The following is a 16,804-nucleotide window of genomic DNA, read 5'->3' on the forward strand; positions in this document are numbered from 1 at the left end:
TACACTGCAAGCATCTGTGTGGCATATGTTGTGCTCCTGAGCTGTGCTCCTGAGCTTCCTGCTGTGACGTTTCCTGACAACGTCTGCCCCTTGACTTCTGCATGTATGCTCTGTTATTGTGTGCTTGTGACAGCCCTTCGTCAGAGGTCAGCTCCACAGTTGTTCGTCCTAGAGTTGGCAGCCCAGGAGGTGAATGCGACTGCACGGTTCGTGCTTCGCCCTAATGCTTAGGGGGTCCTGGTCTCAGCTTTGCTCACATCACTGCTAGCGATCTCAAGCAGCTGGCTAGCCTCCTGCCACATTTGTTCTCAGCACCTCACCTCTTCTGGATGCTTATCCACCAGCTAAGCATGGAAAGTAGGGAGGCTTAAATTCTGGCATTTCCCACTGACTGCACTGAATTGTGCAATGTGCAAAAGTGGCACAGCCATTTCATGCAACCAAGAGCACAGTAGGAATGAGGGAAGGGAACTTGTTCTTCTGCCCTATCGTGTGCTATTCAGGGACTCCCTTAGCCATCAGCTGCACTGTTTGCTGCTTTTATTCACTTACCATCAGGGGTGGAGCGAGGGGGAGCTGTGCCCAGGGCACGCGTGCGCCCCACCCCCCTGCCACACTCCCACCTGCCCCCACGCATTGCTGAGAGAGAGAGCGTTTGGTATCCTGGTCAGATGAAGCAGTTCCTTGACCAAAAAACCCATCCAACTCCCTTTGAGTTGGTTCCATGATGAAAAAGGAAAAATAGAGGAGTAACGTCTTAATGTCAGAACCACCATGAACCAAACAATTGAAACAGTTGTGATGAACAATGATTTCTTTATTGTAGGTCAGACAAATCCTGAACAGGGTCCAGGACGTTACTGGCTTGTTCAGCCAGAATGCCTGGATCATAAACTCAGGCAGTCCTCCCTCCCCGCCCCCCATCCAGATTCCCAGCGGCATTACAAAGAACCAAACCTTTTAGGCCATTTGGCCTTCGCTAGGAGCGAGAAGAGATAAGCAGAGACTGAGGCCCCTTCCGCACACGCAAAATAATGCGTTTTCAAAACACTTTCACAACTGTTTGCAAGTGGGTTTTGCCATTCCGCACAGCTTCAAAAAGCACTGAAAGAAGTTTGAAAGTGCATTATTCTGCATGTGCGGAATGAGCCCGAGAGTAGCAGGAACATAGTTTCACACAGGAAAAGCACAGCAGACAGAAATACCCTCCCCCACAAAATCAGCCAACCTGACACGTGTAGGTAGAGCAGTTGCAACTCTGGTTTGCACACAGAAGATAGATTATCCGTTCAGGTCTTGTGGGCAGGTTTCTTGAAGAATTCTGCCAGCTCATACCCCCTTTCTTTGTGATCTTGTTTCCCCAGAGAGCTCAGAAGAGGAAGATGCTCCTTCGTTTGCACCATCTAGTTCCATCGATGGCAATAACACAGACTCGGAGTTTGAGAAGGGCCTGAAGCACAAGGCCAAGAACCAGGAGCCACCAAAAACCATGACACCCGTCAAGGACGAGTACGAATTCGACGAGGATGATGAGCAGGACCGGGTCCCCCCAGTCGACGATAAACATTTGCTGAAAAAGGATTACAGGAAAGAGACTAAAGCAAATAGTTTTATTTCCATCCCCAAAATGGAAGTAAAACCTTATCCTAAAAACAGCACAATCACACCAAAGAAAGCCGCCCATCGCATCCTTTCGGACACGTCTGATGAAGAGGACACCAACATCGCTGCAGGGACAGGGGAGAAGCTGCGGATGACCACTCACTCCAGCCTTCCCAGCAGCAAGACCCGAGAACCGTCAAATGCCAAACAGCAGAAGGAGAAAAACAAAGTGAAGAAGAAACGCAAGAAGGAGGCCAAGGGCAAGGAGGTTCGCTTTGGCAAAAAAAATGACAAATTCTGTTCTTCTGAGTCAGAGAGTGAAAACCTGGAGAGCGAGGAGGACGACAGAGACTCTGTACAAAGTGCTACCTGTGTAAAAGACTCTCGGCTGGTGTTGAAGGAGTCATCCTTGTTTAATTCCCTTTCCGCCTCCTCTGCTTCTTCCCACGGGAGTCTGGGGTCACAGAAACATAACCCAAACCTTACAGAACAGCACTCCAAGCACTGGAGGACAGACAATTGGAAAACTGTCTCTTCTCCTGCCTGGTCAGATGTTAGCTCCTTATCCGATTCAACGAGGACAAGGCTGACTAGCGAGTCGGACTATACATCGGAGGATTCCAGCTTGGAGTCACTAAAGCCCGTGCGGAAGAAACAGGAGCACAAGAAACGTGCCCAGCACGGGTTAGCAATGGTGGTGGAGAAAAAGAATTCATTCCATGCCAATGTTGACGGAGCTATTCCAAAGCTGGACAAGGAAGGGAAAGTTGTAAAAAAGCATAAAACAAAACATAAACACAAAAACAAAGAGAGGGGCCAGGGCATTGCTGCCCAAGACATTAAGATAATCAAGGCCTTTTCTTTTGAGTATGAGGACTCTAAGCAGAAACCTGAAAAGGCTTTGATTGTGGAGACTGAAAGCTCTGTTGAAAGCAAGCTCAAGGCACTGAAGCACGAGCGGGAGCAGTTCAAGAAAGAAGAAAAATTCCTCAGAACTAAATCCGAGGAGAAGGAGTGGCTATTTAAAGATGAAGCTGGAAAAAATTCCAAAGAGGAGAAGTCGCTGAAAAAAGCAAAGGAGGCGAACAAAGACATCAGTAAATCTTTCAGAGAAGAAAAGACTGGCAGGTCGGAGAAAGAGAAACCCATCAAGGAGAAATCCCCTAAAGAGGAGAAGCCTCGAATGCACAAGGAGGAACGGAAGAGAAAATCCAAAGACAAGCAGTCCAAGGCGGAAAAGAAAAACGAACTGAAAGATGAAAAACTAGCCAAGCCAGAGAAAGAGAAGACCATGAAAGAGGAGAAAGAGAAATGCAGAAAAGACAAAAGTTACCGAGAAGAGTCTAGTTTTGAAGACTTTGCTAATAAAAATCAGTTTCAGGAGAGCGAAGACACCAAGTGCAGCCTCTCTGATGATCAGCAGGATCGGTGGTTTTCGGATTTGTCGTCTGATTCTTCTTTTGACTTCAAAGGAGAAGATGGCTGGGATTCACCTGTGACAGATTACAGGGAGGTGAAAAATGACACGGTGGCAAAACTCATCATTGAAACCGTGAAGGAGGAAGTGAAAGAGAAGAAGCGGGAAAGCAAAGCAAAAGAGAAGCGAGAATACAACGAGAAGCACATTGAAAAAGACACCTTTCCAAAAAAGAAGGACAGAGAATATATTGAGAAAAGCTCTGAGAAGAAAAAAGACCAAACTGAAAAGCATAAAGGAGTCCCCAGTTATCTTCCTGAAAAAGACAAGAAAAGGAAGGATTCTGCCGAAAGCTTTAAAGAAAGGAAGGAAAAGGATGCTGGCGAAGCTAACAAAGAGCGAAGAGACTTGTCCGATAGCTGTAAAGAGAGGAAAGACGTTAAAATTAAACAAGAAGAGTCTTATCGAGATGAATTCAAAGATTATGGCTGTGAGGCGTTCTTCAAAGAAAAATCTGATCCTGAATTTAGTGGGAAAAATGTGGAGACTTGGGAGAGGCATCATTCTGGAAAGGAGAAGAAGGACGTGCCCGAGAAGGACAAGAAAGAAAAATTAAAATCAGAGAAGTATAAGGAAAAATCCAAAACAGAAGACAAAGAGAGAAATGAGAAGGTTCTGGCTGAAAAAAACCAGAAAGACAAAGAACTAGACAAAGGCTTTAAAGAGAAGAAAGATGCAAAAGAGAAATATAAAGATCCTCACAACAAAGATAAAGAGAGAAAGGCTTCTTTAGACCAACTTAAAGAAAAGAAGAACTTTTCTGGGGATAGAGAAGACTTCCACGAGAGAAGGGAGGAGAAGAAGGGCCGAGAGAAAAGCTGGTACAGCATCCTTGATATCTTCACAGATGAAAGTGAGGATGAGAAAGATGGCTACAGCCTGGGTGGATTCAAAGTGGGAGAGAGCATCGGGAGCGAAATGCACCGGCTGGAGAGTCTGCCGGAAGACAGTGGAGCGGCTGAGAGAGATCTTTATCTTCCTGACAAGCACAGGAAATATTCCTCTGATAGGCAGCATTCTTCCGAAAAACAGAAAGACAAAGAGTCCAAGGAGAAGAAGAAGGACAAAGGATCAGCTGAGGGCGGGAAGGAGAAGAAGGAGAAGTGTTCCTTTGAAAAACATAAAGAGAAAAAGGAGAAAGATTCTGTAGAGAAGTACAAAGAGAGGAAAGAAAGAAGCTCCGTCGACTCTGCTCCAGAACGGAAGACCAAACAGAAGCTCCCCGAGAAAGCAGAAAAGAAGCACGGGGGAGAAGAGAAGGCCAAGAACAGGCACAAGGAGAAACCGGAGAAAGAGTACATCAAAGAGAAGCGGTCTTCCAAAAGCGGAGAACCGGAGAAAAGCTTGCTGGAAAAACTGGAAGAAGAAGCCCTGAATGAATACAGAGACGATTCCAACGATAAAATAAGTGAGATTTCGTCTGACAGCTTCACTGACCGCGGACAAGAACCCGTGCTGGCCGGTCTCTTTGACTGTCCCGGCCTCTCTCTGGTAGATGCCTCTGAGGAGAAATGCAAAGAGCCTCTGTCTTGCTTGCCAGATAAACTCAAGGAGCGAGAAAGAAACAGGCACTCCTCCTCCTCCTCCTCCAAGAAAAGCCATGAAAAGGACAAAGCCAAGAAAGAGAAAGGCGACAAAAAAGAGAAAATGGAGGAGTTTAAGGATTCCAGCAGAAAGGATTCTGCTCAATACGAGAGAGATTTCTCCCTGGACGGAGAAGGCTTTGGCATTTCCTATGGCATGAAAACGGAGGCAGAAGACGAGCTGGACAAAAACATGGACTTTTTGTTTTCTGACAAGAAGGAGAAGAATGACTCTGAAAGAGAACTTCCAAAGAAGGCAGAAAAAGACAAGGCCTGTGGCTCCAACCTGGTCAACACGGCCAAAGAGAAGAAAAAGAGGGACAGGCACAAAGAGAAATGGAAAGAAGAGCGAGAGAAGTACAGAGACAAACACCCTGAAGGGTTCTTCAAGCACCACAAAGAAGAGCAGAAGTCTGCCAAAGAGAAGGACGGCTCTCAAGTCATCACTCTGAAGGAGAAATCAAAAGAGGAATCACCCAAATTTAACGATCTCAGAACGAAGGAGAGGCTCAAGGAAAATCAAGAGAAGGACAAAGCTGAGTGTCTTAAAATGAGCAACGGAAATGACAAGGTAACCTTATCCAAAGAGGGCAGCAAGAAAGACGCCAGGCCCAGGGAGAAGCTGCTGGGAGACGGGGACTTGATGATGACCAGCTTCGAGAGGATGTTGAGCCAAAAAGATCTGGAGATCGAGGAACGCCACAAGAGACACAAAGAGAGGATGAAGCAAATGGAGAAGATGAGGCACAGATCTGGGGACCCCAAATTAAAAGACAAGGCCAAGGCCAGCGAGGACGTGCGCAAGAGGAGCCTGGATCTTGTCACAAAGAAACCCGGTGCGCTGGATACTCAGCTGAAGGACAAGAAAGTCAAAGAGCTGGGGCCGCTGGCTCCAATCGTGTCTCCGGAGAACAAGACTCAGCCAACGGTTGGGGTAGATTCCAAGGACTGGATCGCTGGCCCCCAGCTGAAGGAAATCTTGCCTGCTTCTCCAAGACCAGATCAGAACAGGCCGACGGGGGTTCCAGTTCCAGCATCTGTTGTTTCCTGCCCAAGCTACGAAGAGGTGATGCAGACCCCAAGAACACCATCCTGCAGTACGGAAGATTACACAGACCTGATGTTTGACTGCGCTGACTCGCAGCATTCGCTGCCCGTCTCCACCATGTCCATGAACGCTTGTTCTCCGTCCTTTTTTGACAGATACGCCAACACTTCAAGTGGATTCCCTGAGAACCCAAGTCAGACCCCGACAAGGACCGTTCCTTCTACCAACCTTCACCGTTCAATGTCTGTGGACATCAGAAGAGCCCCAGAAGAAGAGTTTAGTGTCGGGGACAAATTTTTCCGGCAGCAAAGTGTCCCAGCCACATCTAGTTATGACTCTCCCGTTCAACCCTTGGTGGAAGAGAAAGTCCCTCTTCCTTCCATTCCCATGGAAAAGTTCCCATGTTTATCTCCAGAGTATTATTCCCCTGACTACGGAGTCCCGTCTCCAAAGGTGGAGTCGCTGCACTGTGCTCCAGGAACTGTTGGCACGCTTGTTCAGTCCCCTGAAAGTGTCTTTTCTGGTTTGCAAGCCAAATCTTCCCCATCTCATAGAGACGAACTGCTTGCCCCTTCTGTTGAAAGCGCTCTTCCCCCAGACCTTGGCATGCCTCTGGATGCCACGGAAGAGCAGCAGGCCACGGCGTCTATTATGCCACCAGAGTCCAGCTTCCTGCCACCAATTGAGGAGAATCTGTTTGGCTCTGGCATTCCAGAACAGAACAGTGCTGAGTGGGACACCACTCCAACGCGGACCTTAGATGCTCCTCTTCCTCCGGCTTTGATGGGCAGTGCTTCTGACCATCCTGTGAGCTGGGCAGCAGGATCAGAACTCATGAAACCTCCCCAGCAAGGACCTGAATCCCCAAAGCCATTCTGTTCTCCTGACCCTGCACATCCCGCACCAACGTCCTTCTCTTCTGCGGAGTCTCCTTACCCCCTGTCTCCCATGCCGTACTCCCTGGCGGTGCCGGAGCCGGGGCTTGATAAGGCGAAGGAAGACATCGGAGGAGCCGTCCCGGGAGACACGGTGGCTGCAGACCAGCAGGCTCCATTTGCAGAGTCCCCAGCCAGATTAGACACGTTCTTCAGTGGCTGCAAGTCGGTCCCAGAAGAAGCCTCAGACATGCCTTTGCAGTCCGCCAACATGCCAGCAGAATCCCAAGTGGAGGCCGTTAGTGCTCTGGAAAAAACCTATGTGGAGAGCAGCACTGTGGTCCCTGTCAGTGCCGAGGAGCCGGTCTCGTGGTCTGACCCATTCATGAATTCAGAAGACGACTTGGACCTCGGTCCGTTCTCATTACCGGAGTTGCCCCTGCAAGGAAAAGACATCCCGGAGGCTGACGCAGCAGAGTCGGCTGCCAGCGCTTCCTCCAGCAGTCCAGAGGCCATCGGAGCTGGCCTTGTGGACAGCAAGGGGCCCTTGGGTGAGCAAGATGACAGGCCCCCGGCCCAGCAGAGCATCCTGCCCGGGGAGCCAGAATCGCCGGCAGATGAGCAGGACTGTGAAGGGGCTCTGCTGGAAGGCGTGTCTGAAGGAACCGGGGTCGGAGAGCAGAAGAGTCTGAAAGAATTGGAGACTCCCCAGAATCTGCAGGAGACCACATTGCCAGATCCTGTCCAGCCGGAAAGCAAGGGGGCGGAAGGGGAAGAGGAGGGGGAGGAGGAGAGCCTGTCCTCGGCTGCTCTTCCCTCCGGTGGTGGCTCTCAAACTGGTTTGAGCCAAGCCAGCGGTGAGGAGAGCCCGGATGCAGAGGTGGGGACTGCAGCGAAGGGTGCCAACCAGGGCTCTTCCTCCCCAGCTGAGGCTCCAACAGAGGCCATGGAGCCGGCCCCAAAGGTTGTGGTGGAGGCCCCCAAGCCTCCCAAGATCGAAGAGATCCCCCAGCGCATCACCAGGAACCGAGCCCAGATGCTGGCTAACCAGAACAAACAGAACACGGCGGCTTCGGACAAAGAGTTCCCCCCAGCTGCCGCCCCTGCCACGCGGGCCAAGGGGCGCGTCACGGAGGAAGAGGATCCCCAGGCTCAGCACCCTCGGAAGCGCCGGTTCCAGCGCTCCAACCAGCAGCTGCAGCAGCAGATACACACCTCCACCCAGCAGACGCGGGAGATGATCCAGCAGACGCTCGCGGCCATTGTGGACGCCATCAAACTGGATGACATCGAGCCCTACCACAGCGACAGGTCCAACCCATACTTTGAGTACCTGCAAATCAGGAAGAAGATTGAGGAGAAGCGGAAAATCCTCTGCTATATCACTCCCCAGGCCCCCCAGTGCTACGCGGAGTACGTCACGTACACGGGCTCCTACCTACTGGACGGCAAACCTTTGAGCAAGCTGCACATTCCAGTGGTGAGTAACGACCAGTCCCTTGGCTGGCTGGCTGGCTGGCTGGCTGGCTAGCTAGTGTGGAGAAGCCGCTTGGTCTCCAGTGGGGGTGGAGTGGTGCGAGTGGTGGTTTGCTGAGCTAGGCAGGCAGAGCCAGGGACAAGGAGCCACGCCTTTCCCGGGGAGGGCCTGTTGCCAGGCTGCTCTTCTCAAGCAGAGACGAGGGAGAAGGTGGAGCAAGCAGGGGTTCCAAGGCTCACGTTTGCTGAGAGAGCTACGCAGACGGACGCCTGATCATCCAGGGACAGAGTACAAAACCCTACATTAAATGTCAGGATCCACCCTGGGAGCAAATCCCAAGAACAGAGCAAATGGGTCTGATCTGAGTCTCCTGGTCCAAACACCAGGCAGTTTAGGCATCATGGAGTAACTCCTGCGTCCCAGGCAGGGCACAGAGCGGAGTGGAGCTCCCTTCCCTCTCTCCCTGTGGGCTGGTGGGGAGCATCACCGTCACCCAGTGAGTGGGCAGCAGTAGTTGCTCCTACCTTTGCCCGACAATGATGTGTAGTTGCCACACAGGTGTCACTGGGTGCCCTTCTCAGAATGGGCACCACCAGAGGCCCTTGCCACGTTTGGGCCTTTCCAGCAGCTGTGAAAGATCCCTTCCCTGCTGCCTGCGTGAGGCAAGGATCCACTGTGAGCCTGCCCAAGTCAACGAAGCAGCTCTCCGGAAGTAAATGGTTCGACTGCTTGTCTTTGCCCCCAGAAGTCAAGGGAAGTGAGATGATTAGTTGGCAACGAAGCGGTGTCTGAGAAGAAGAGGGAAGAGTTTCGGATTGATACCCCTTTCTGTCCTGTATGGAGATTCAAAAGGGCTTACAAGCTCCTTTTCCCTTCCTCTCCCCGCAACAGACACCTTGTGAGGGAGGTGAGGCTGAGAGAGTTCGGAGAGAACTGTGGCTAGCCCAAGGTCACCCAGCAGGAATGGGGAAACAAATCTGGTTCACCAGGGAATCCAACCCTGTTCTCCAGATTAGAGTCCACCTGCTGTTAACCACTCCGCCATGCTGGCTTCCACCTGCCGGGGGGGCAGAAATCAAACAGAACAGTCTGTGCTCCGTTCTGAAGGGATGAACTTTTGAGAGCTGCTGACGTGAAGGACAGGAGGGGAAAGTGAGTTCCGCACAAACGCCGAGCAGCCTCTTGGTTTAGGGATCAGAAAATCCGGGGGGAGCCAGTCAGAGCAGTGCGTGAGCTGCAGTGTTGGGCATCCCCCACCCCCACTCCGCTGCATCTTGTTGGGCTGGGTCAGAGGGTGGCTGCCTGGGCCCAAGAGGAGGACAGGATGGGACGTGGCTGGGTTCAGGCCTTTCTGTGCTCAGCAGCCTTCCCAGGAGGGCTGGCTCCACCCTCTCTGCTGGGGCTGCTGAGGTGAAAGGGGCAGGCCGTCACTGGCGGGCCTTCTTCCTGTGTCTTCCAGATCGCCCCTCCTCCGTCGTTGGCAGAACCCCTCAAGGAGCTGTTCAAGCAGCAGGAAGCCGTCCGTGGCAAACTGCGACTCCAGCACAGCATCGAGCGGGTGAGAGCCGGCTGTCTGGGGTGCCGGGTGCCCCTTCGGTAACAGGGTGGGGGGTTCTCTCTCCCCCGGCTGACTCTGCCCATGTCTCTTCTTTGCCAGGAGAAGCTGATTGTGTCGTGCGAACAGGAGATCCTGAGGGTGCATTGCCGGGCAGCACGGACGATCGCCAACCAGGCGGTCCCCTTCAGTGCATGCACGATGCTTCTGGACTCGGAGGTGTACAACATGCCTCTAGAAAATCAGGTCTGTGCCCCTCTTCTGGAGGGCGTGGCTGTCTTTGGGTCCTTTGCCCCAAAGGAGGTGGAGGCAGCTGGGGCACAGGAGAGGGCTCAGACTTCTTGCTTGGTGCTTGGCCTGATGCCAGAGACATCGCCCTTGATCTGGGCTGAGGGGGGGGGGGTTGCCCGTGTGGGGTAAGGAAGTGGTGGGAGAAGAGCGCAGCCACCCCCTTGACTGAGGCGCCAGGTGAATGGCAAGGCTGGTAGCGCTGCTTTGGGGTTCTCATTCAGAAGAGGAGGAGCCCCAGAAAGCCGATCGAGGTGGCTTTTCCCCTCCGTGTAGCTTAGCCCCAGCTGAGTCTGAGTCTGAAGAGGCGTGTGCTGGCGCTGCAGCGCGTGCTGTTGCTTTGCTGCAAGAGGAGAGTTCCCGAGCGGCTGCAGACAAGCCGGCCCGTGACATCAGCGTCTCCTGCTGGCTGTGTGGCTGGCCGACCGGCTGTGTGGCAAGGGCTCCGGTAAAGCCTTGCCGTAAAGCTGTCATCTCGGTGGAAAGCCAAGCGCTGCATTGCAGGTGTCAGTGCCTGTGCCCCGGGCAGGAGGGAGAAAGGGAGGGAGGGATTGATTAGCCATCCCTTCTATTGATCTGTACATCTGATTTACAGTCCAGCCGTGCCCAGCACACAAAAGAGGGAAGGAAGCCAGAAGCTCAGGATTTGGGGGCTGTCTAGCTTAGGAGAGCCAGGAGTGGGGGCCCTTGCAACGGGCAGGGAGAAGGAGACCCCTGCTGAGGGAGGGGGGCAGGTGGGCGGGCGGGGCTCTGTGTCAGGTTCCAGGCATAGAGTGGCTGGGGGCAGGGGCAGGGGCGGGCCCTGCACACTCAACACTTCGCTGTGCTGGGGGAGAGGAGAACTGAGCATTCAAGGTGGTCTCCCCCCCCCTCCCCCGTGTGTTTCAGGGAGATGAGAACAAATCTGTCAGAGATCGTTTCAACGCTCGCCAGTTCATTTCCTGGCTGCAAGATGTGGATGATAAATATGAGCGCATGAAGGTGAGAAAAGAAGGCGCCCGGGGGGTGCATGGCCATACTTGGGGTCTATGGCACCCCAGATTAGTTTTGCTCTATGTCCATGGTGGCGAACCTATGGCACTCCTGGTGTTCAAGGACTACAATTCCCATCAGGGGCTGATGGGAATTGTAGTCCATGAACATCTGGAGTGCCATAGGTTCGCCACCACTGCTCTATGTCAAGCTGGCTGGGAGAGCCTGGTGTTTAGGAAGGGTGCCTTCTGGGGAGGGGGGGAATTGAAGCACCCACCCACTATGCTCATTGAAGGCAGGAGACCCTGTTTGGGATGTCACTGGAATGACGTTTATTCCCCAGCAGAGCAAGGTGGCTGCAGCCCAGATGCCCCTTGGGTCCCATCTTTGTGAAGGGTCCCATCCGGCCAGACCTTCCTTGTCCAGGGAAGGGGCCGTGCCTCCACATTGTGCACCAGAAGCACTTCCCTGAGGACATGGATGTGCTCATGAAGCCCCCTTTCCCACACAGGAAAGGATATCACCCGAAGGAGCTCTAAAGAGGCCTCTTCCGTCTCTCTGGAGGTGCCTCTGCCTCCTGCCCCACCCACCCACCCACCCTGGTGCTCTCCTTTGATCAGCCCCTGTTCCATCGCCGTCCTTCCTGGGCTGAGCCAGTGGGGAAGGGGGGGGAGGTGCCCCACCCATGTGCGCCTGAGCTCTGGGAGAAAAGCCAGCTGCAGCTGCCTCACCCTGCTTGCCATCCTCCCCACCCGGCCCCTTGTGGGCTCCCTCCCTTTCAGTACACAGGTTTTCTTGGCAAGCTCAGGTGTGAGTGATGGAAAATATTGACCTTTCTGACAACGAGCGATCTAGGCACCTCTGAAGCATTTGCTTTGCTTGGGGCTGGGTCCTGTGCTGGCACACCGGCCAGGCCCTGACTTCGGCTAGGCAAGGAGCCTCTTGTCAGCTGCGCAAAAAGCTTGCGTGGCCTCTGTGCTTGTGACTGCCTTTCTGAGGTTTCCAAGGCATGGCTCTCTCTAGTGTGGGCAGGTATTTTATGCATTTTTCCTTTTAGGAGGCTTTTATGCTGCCTCTCCCTTGCTGGGCACGGGGCAGTTCCCAGTCAATCATACCAACATAACAATATTAATCAATATTCAATAAAATCAATAAACTTATGCCATGTAATGTACCTAAATCTCCCACTGGTGATAAAGAAGAAGAAGAGTTTGGATTTATATCCCCCTTTCTCTCCTGCAGGAGACTCAAAGGGGCTTACAATCTCCTTGCCCTTCCCCCCTCACAACAAACACCCTGTGAGGTAGGTGGGGCTGAGAGAGCTCCGAGAAACTGTGACTAGCCCAAGGTCACCCAGCTGGCGTGTGTGGGAGTGCACAGGCTAATCTGAATTCCCCAGATAAGCCTCCACAGCTCAGGTAGGCAGAGCAGGGAATCAAAGCCGGTTCCTCCAGATTAGATACACGAGCTCTTAACCTCCTACGCCACTGCTGCTCTATATACAGTCGAAACTGTTTGAAAGTCAGAAGAGTCAAACAAAAGATGCTTAAATTGATGAAACTCTGCATCAGGGTAGCCATTTTGAAGCCCCAGGCCGTCTGTCTTGATGCGAGTCCTGCCCCAGAAGATGCCCTCCCTCCTGTGCTGAGAGGAAGGGGGCAGGTCCGGTTGCTGTCTGTAGCTTTTATAAGCCCTGGTGTTGTATTAGGAAAAGAGTGAGAGGTTCCTGCCTGCCCATTTTTTATCAAAACTTCTTGTGTGAGCCTTGACTCTTCAACGTTTGCTCTGCTTGGAGTTTGTATGTACAGCAAGCCCTGCCTGGCAGTGCCTGTGTCCCCTCTAGAAGACCGATGCTCTGTGGTTTTACCTTGAGGTGGCAAAACTGTGTTTGCCCACCCCCACCCCACCCCATTCACTGTGCTCTGCTTTCTCTCGTCGTCTAGACATGCCTGTTGATGCGGCAGCAGCACGAAGCGGCAGCCTTGAACGCCGTGCAGCGGATGGAGTGGCAGCTGAAAGTGCAAGAGTTGGACCCTGCAGGGCACAAGTCTCTCTGCGTGAACGAGGTGCCCTCCTTCTACGTGCCGATGGTGGACGTGAACGATGACTTTGTGCTCTTGCCGGCATGACAGTACCGCACCTGGAGACATTCTCCCTGCAAACTGGCATAGGTGGGTGCCCCCGAGGACGGGTGCAGGCGCTCACACACACCCCAACCGCTTGCTGATGAATCCCTAGTCAGAAGAGGAGGAAGCAGAGAACCCACGAGAACCCAGGCGGCACTTTCTTCACGACGACGCATCTCCCGCCAGGCAGGAGGGAGCAGGAGAAGGACCGGCGCTGCTCCTCCCCCACCGAGTCGCTGCCGCGGAAGGACGGCCGCCTGCGGATGGCAGCGTGGACTGGACGGGAGGGAGGGAGGACGAGAGGCCGACGGGAGCAGGAGCGATTCTGGGACACTCTCCCGATGCCACACCAGCCGCCTTGGCGGGGAGCCGGCCGGTGCCGGTCGCACTCACGAGGGCAGCAGCAACAGGCGCTTTGACTTTTCCGTTGGGTTGCGGGTGGCTGTCCCCTTGGAGCAGCTGCAGGGTGAAGCCACAGGGCGGGGGTGGGGGTGGGATGGGGGTTCCTTCATTTCTCTTGTTCCATCCAGACTATGGTAAAATCAGTTAACCAGGAAGCCACCCGGCTGGGCCCAGTGGGGATGCAGGCAGGCAGGGCCCAGCCACCGGCCTTGAGACCCACGATGTGTTCCAGGTAGCAGTCAATCTGTGGGGAGACAGCAGCCGCCGGGCCCTGTTCAATAAAGTGGCGCAGAGCACGGACTTGGCCACTCGGTTTTTAAATGGAGTAAAATCCATACGGTTTATATATATATATATATATAAATATATATAAATATATATATTTTTCCTTTAATCTTGGGCATTTCGTTTCTCTTTCTGAGAACATAACTTGAAAAAATAAAAATAAAACACTACAAGAGCCAATACTCATATAAAGAGAAATTGTATCCCATAAAAAGCTGTACAGTTTTTATATACATTAACAATGTACTTTTGCTGCCTTCTAGATAATTTATTTTGCAACACATTACTGCACAGTTGTAAATAACTTATGTACTGTAACATCACTTTCAGTCATGTGTAAAGAAATAAATAAATTAATGAAAATTATCTTTGTATGTATAGTTCACCCTAGGCAGCCTCCCCCCCCCCCCCCAAATTGCCAGGCCAGGGGCCTACAGAGGTGCATGGCAGAGTTTAGCCTGCCCCCCCTGCCCCCCCGCACAGCAGGTGACCTGTGCCCAAGAGAGTGTTTCCCCACAATTCCTTCCCACCCCTTCTTGAGTTCAGCAGGGTCTGGGCATTCTTCAGGAAGCCTGAAGCGGCGCACCCAGTTGGAACAGGGTTCCTTCGGAGCAGAAGGGAGAACTTGCTCAAGCGTAGGACCCCCGTGCGAACAGGAAGGTCCCTCCTCACATGCTGCAATTACAAGAGACCTCGTTCTCCGTGATGCTCTGGAGCAGTCACAGCCCCCCCTCCCAAAAGGAAAGGTGGGGAGGGGAGCAACTGCAGCCATCTCTTTAGCCAAAGCCTTAAGGACCTTCCCAGGTGTGCCCTGGGATGCAGCAAGTCTCAGCCCAGGCAGGGCAAGTGCGGCAGCCCCAGGATCTCTCCCTCTTGCAGGAGAGCGGGCTGAGCCCTTTGTTTCTCAGGGTACCGTGGATTATCTGCTCCCGTTTCTACGTAGTGAAGTTCAGTGCTGATGACCAGAGGCAGCCAGATCGATCAACTGTGTCCGAGATCTGTTGGCATTCTGCAGGCTAGAGTCGTGGTGTCGTGTGCAGGAGAGACGGCCCTGGCTGAAGCTTTCCTAAGGACCCCGGGGTGCAGCAGGTGTCTGTCTCCTTCAGACGGGTGCCAGAAGATGGCTTCTTTCTGTGTGAGCTCGGTTGAGTTGAGGGTCTCAGGCTTGCCTTCTGGTGCAGTGGACAGTTGCAGAAAGCCCACCTTTTCACTGGGAGAGATGGTGGTGAGGGACAAGCCAAGGACCACGTCCTCTGGGGGGAAGCGGAGCGCGGGCAGGTGAGCCACAGGGGAGGAGTTCTTAGCCCAGTTCAGCAGTAATCCTGCGGACTGTGGTTTCGTTTCCAAAGTGGGGTGAAGAACATCATTTGTTTGCTCCTGTAACTTGGGTACTTCAGCCATAGGATAAGGCAGAAGCACCGTGACCCGTGCGTGCGTGCATGTTTGTGTGCCAGCAGTAATGAAGTGGCGGAAGTTTAATCCACTTGGCCTGGCGTCCACCTGCACACCCAGAAAGACCCAGCCAAAAGCTTGCTGCATCGGGCTCTAGCTTCTGCCCTTGGTTTCAGATGCCTCTGGGAGGGCTCATTTCACCGCATCATCTGAACCAGGCAAGCCTTGGTCCATTTCCCCGTCGTTCAGCCTGTGGGGCCCTGATTTGGGTTGCGGGACCACAGGCAGCTCTTGGTCCTGGGTCGGTGTTGGTGAGCACCCAGATGTTGAGCTGTGCCAGGCATACAAAGCAGGCATGCCAGTTGAAAGTTGTTCTCCATGGTGCCTGGTGAGGCCCTCCTCCCAACCAGTCTGATACCCCTTGTAAGAGTTTCTCCAAATGCACCCCAAGCGAGACGCTCCCTTGGTCCTCTCCAGCCCCATTGAAGACACTGAGCTGGCCTTTTGGACTGCTTATCTAGAGAACTAGGATGGGGGTGAGGGGCGAGTGGAGGCCTAGATGTCCAGCATTATCCTGCAGGAGCAGAGATTGCCTTTGTGGTGCAATGTTGAACTGGAGAAAATCTCCATAGACATTTCGAAGGGGAAATGTGCACTTTTGCCGACAGAATCCACAAGAATTTGCTCTGGCAACTGTTAACTTGTGCAAAACTGACTATTGTACTCTCCTCTGCTGCAGAAAACCAGCCTGTCAGCCATTGTGGAAAACACTTGCGATTCTGGCTTCACTTTGTCCACATGAGAGGTTTCCCGCCGATCTGAGGCTTCGGCCACCTCTGAACTTCACAGAGCTCGTGGCAAGTCAGGTCCGTGCCTTTCCCTTGCTGTTGGGTGCCTTGATGCGCCCATGCTTTGTGCAAATCATCTCCATGTCCCTCTCGGTTTCCTTGCTTGTGGGCCGATCGGCACCTCTCTCGAGCAAACCGGTTGGCGCGGTTAGCAGAGATGTGCCTGCAAAGACCAGGGGGACATTTGGTACGTGAGCATTTTGGGCTACTGACTTCCCGCGCTCTGAAGCATTTAGAGTGAACATTCTACCCAAGGAAACATGGTTTAGGTTTGCACAAATCAGCCTCAAAGCCCTGTGCCGCTAAAAGGGGCGGGGGACGGGGAGGAGCTGGAAGACCAGAAAGGGGAGCTCAGCCCGTTTGCCCTGGTTCTGCTTTCTCACCGCCCCCCTCCCCTTTGATAGCCACAGCTGGTGGAAAGACGTCAGAAATCCCTCCATAGGGCAGGCGCGCTCTGCTGACTCGGGCCCGGGGCAAGCGCCCCTCCTGGCATGCTTCTACTACTAGACAGTATGTATATATCCATGTAGATAATTCTGGCAGGTCAATTCGCTCCCTTCCGTTTGTACTAGTGCAACTTGCGTAGAATGTGGGTGAAAACAGCAGCGGGGTGCGTTGTCTGTAATGTACCAATGTAATTTTTTTTTTTTACAATGTAGTTTGTGTACATATTGTTTGGCAGTGCTGGTCCTGCCGCCGCCACTGCTCTGCCGCCACACGACTGTCCTTTAGCTGTGCAACTTCCTGCAGAAAGAGGCAAAGCGAATACAGATGTTATTTTCTACGGTTGCATGTACAGAGAGAAGCGCAGAGATGCTGTTGTCCCTCAAGAAATAATGTTCGTAAATAAATTCTTTTTTATAAAAAAAAAAAA

General features: G+C 52.9%; 1 protein-coding gene across 4 annotated transcripts in view; it reads left to right on the plus strand.

Moving 5' to 3' along the window:
* Positions 1 to 16,804, plus strand: part of ANKRD11 (ankyrin repeat domain containing 11) — a 184,902-nt gene extending 168,098 nt beyond the window's left edge. For all 4 annotated transcript variants that reach the window (XM_048515659.1, XM_048515663.1, XM_048515662.1 and 1 more), the window contains 5 exons: positions 1,365 to 8,065; positions 9,522 to 9,620; positions 9,720 to 9,863; positions 10,794 to 10,886; positions 12,821 to 16,804. In XM_048515659.1, coding sequence (XP_048371616.1) covers positions 1,365 to 8,065; positions 9,522 to 9,620; positions 9,720 to 9,863; positions 10,794 to 10,886; positions 12,821 to 13,006 — 7,223 coding nt within the window. In that variant the 3' untranslated portion in view covers positions 13,007 to 16,804. The remainder of the gene's footprint in view (positions 1 to 1,364; positions 8,066 to 9,521; positions 9,621 to 9,719; positions 9,864 to 10,793; positions 10,887 to 12,820) is intronic.

The sequence above is a fragment of the Sphaerodactylus townsendi genome, linkage group LG14, assembly GCF_021028975.2.
Source record: "Sphaerodactylus townsendi isolate TG3544 linkage group LG14, MPM_Stown_v2.3, whole genome shotgun sequence".
NCBI classification, from domain to species: Eukaryota; Metazoa; Chordata; class Lepidosauria; order Squamata; family Sphaerodactylidae; genus Sphaerodactylus; species Sphaerodactylus townsendi.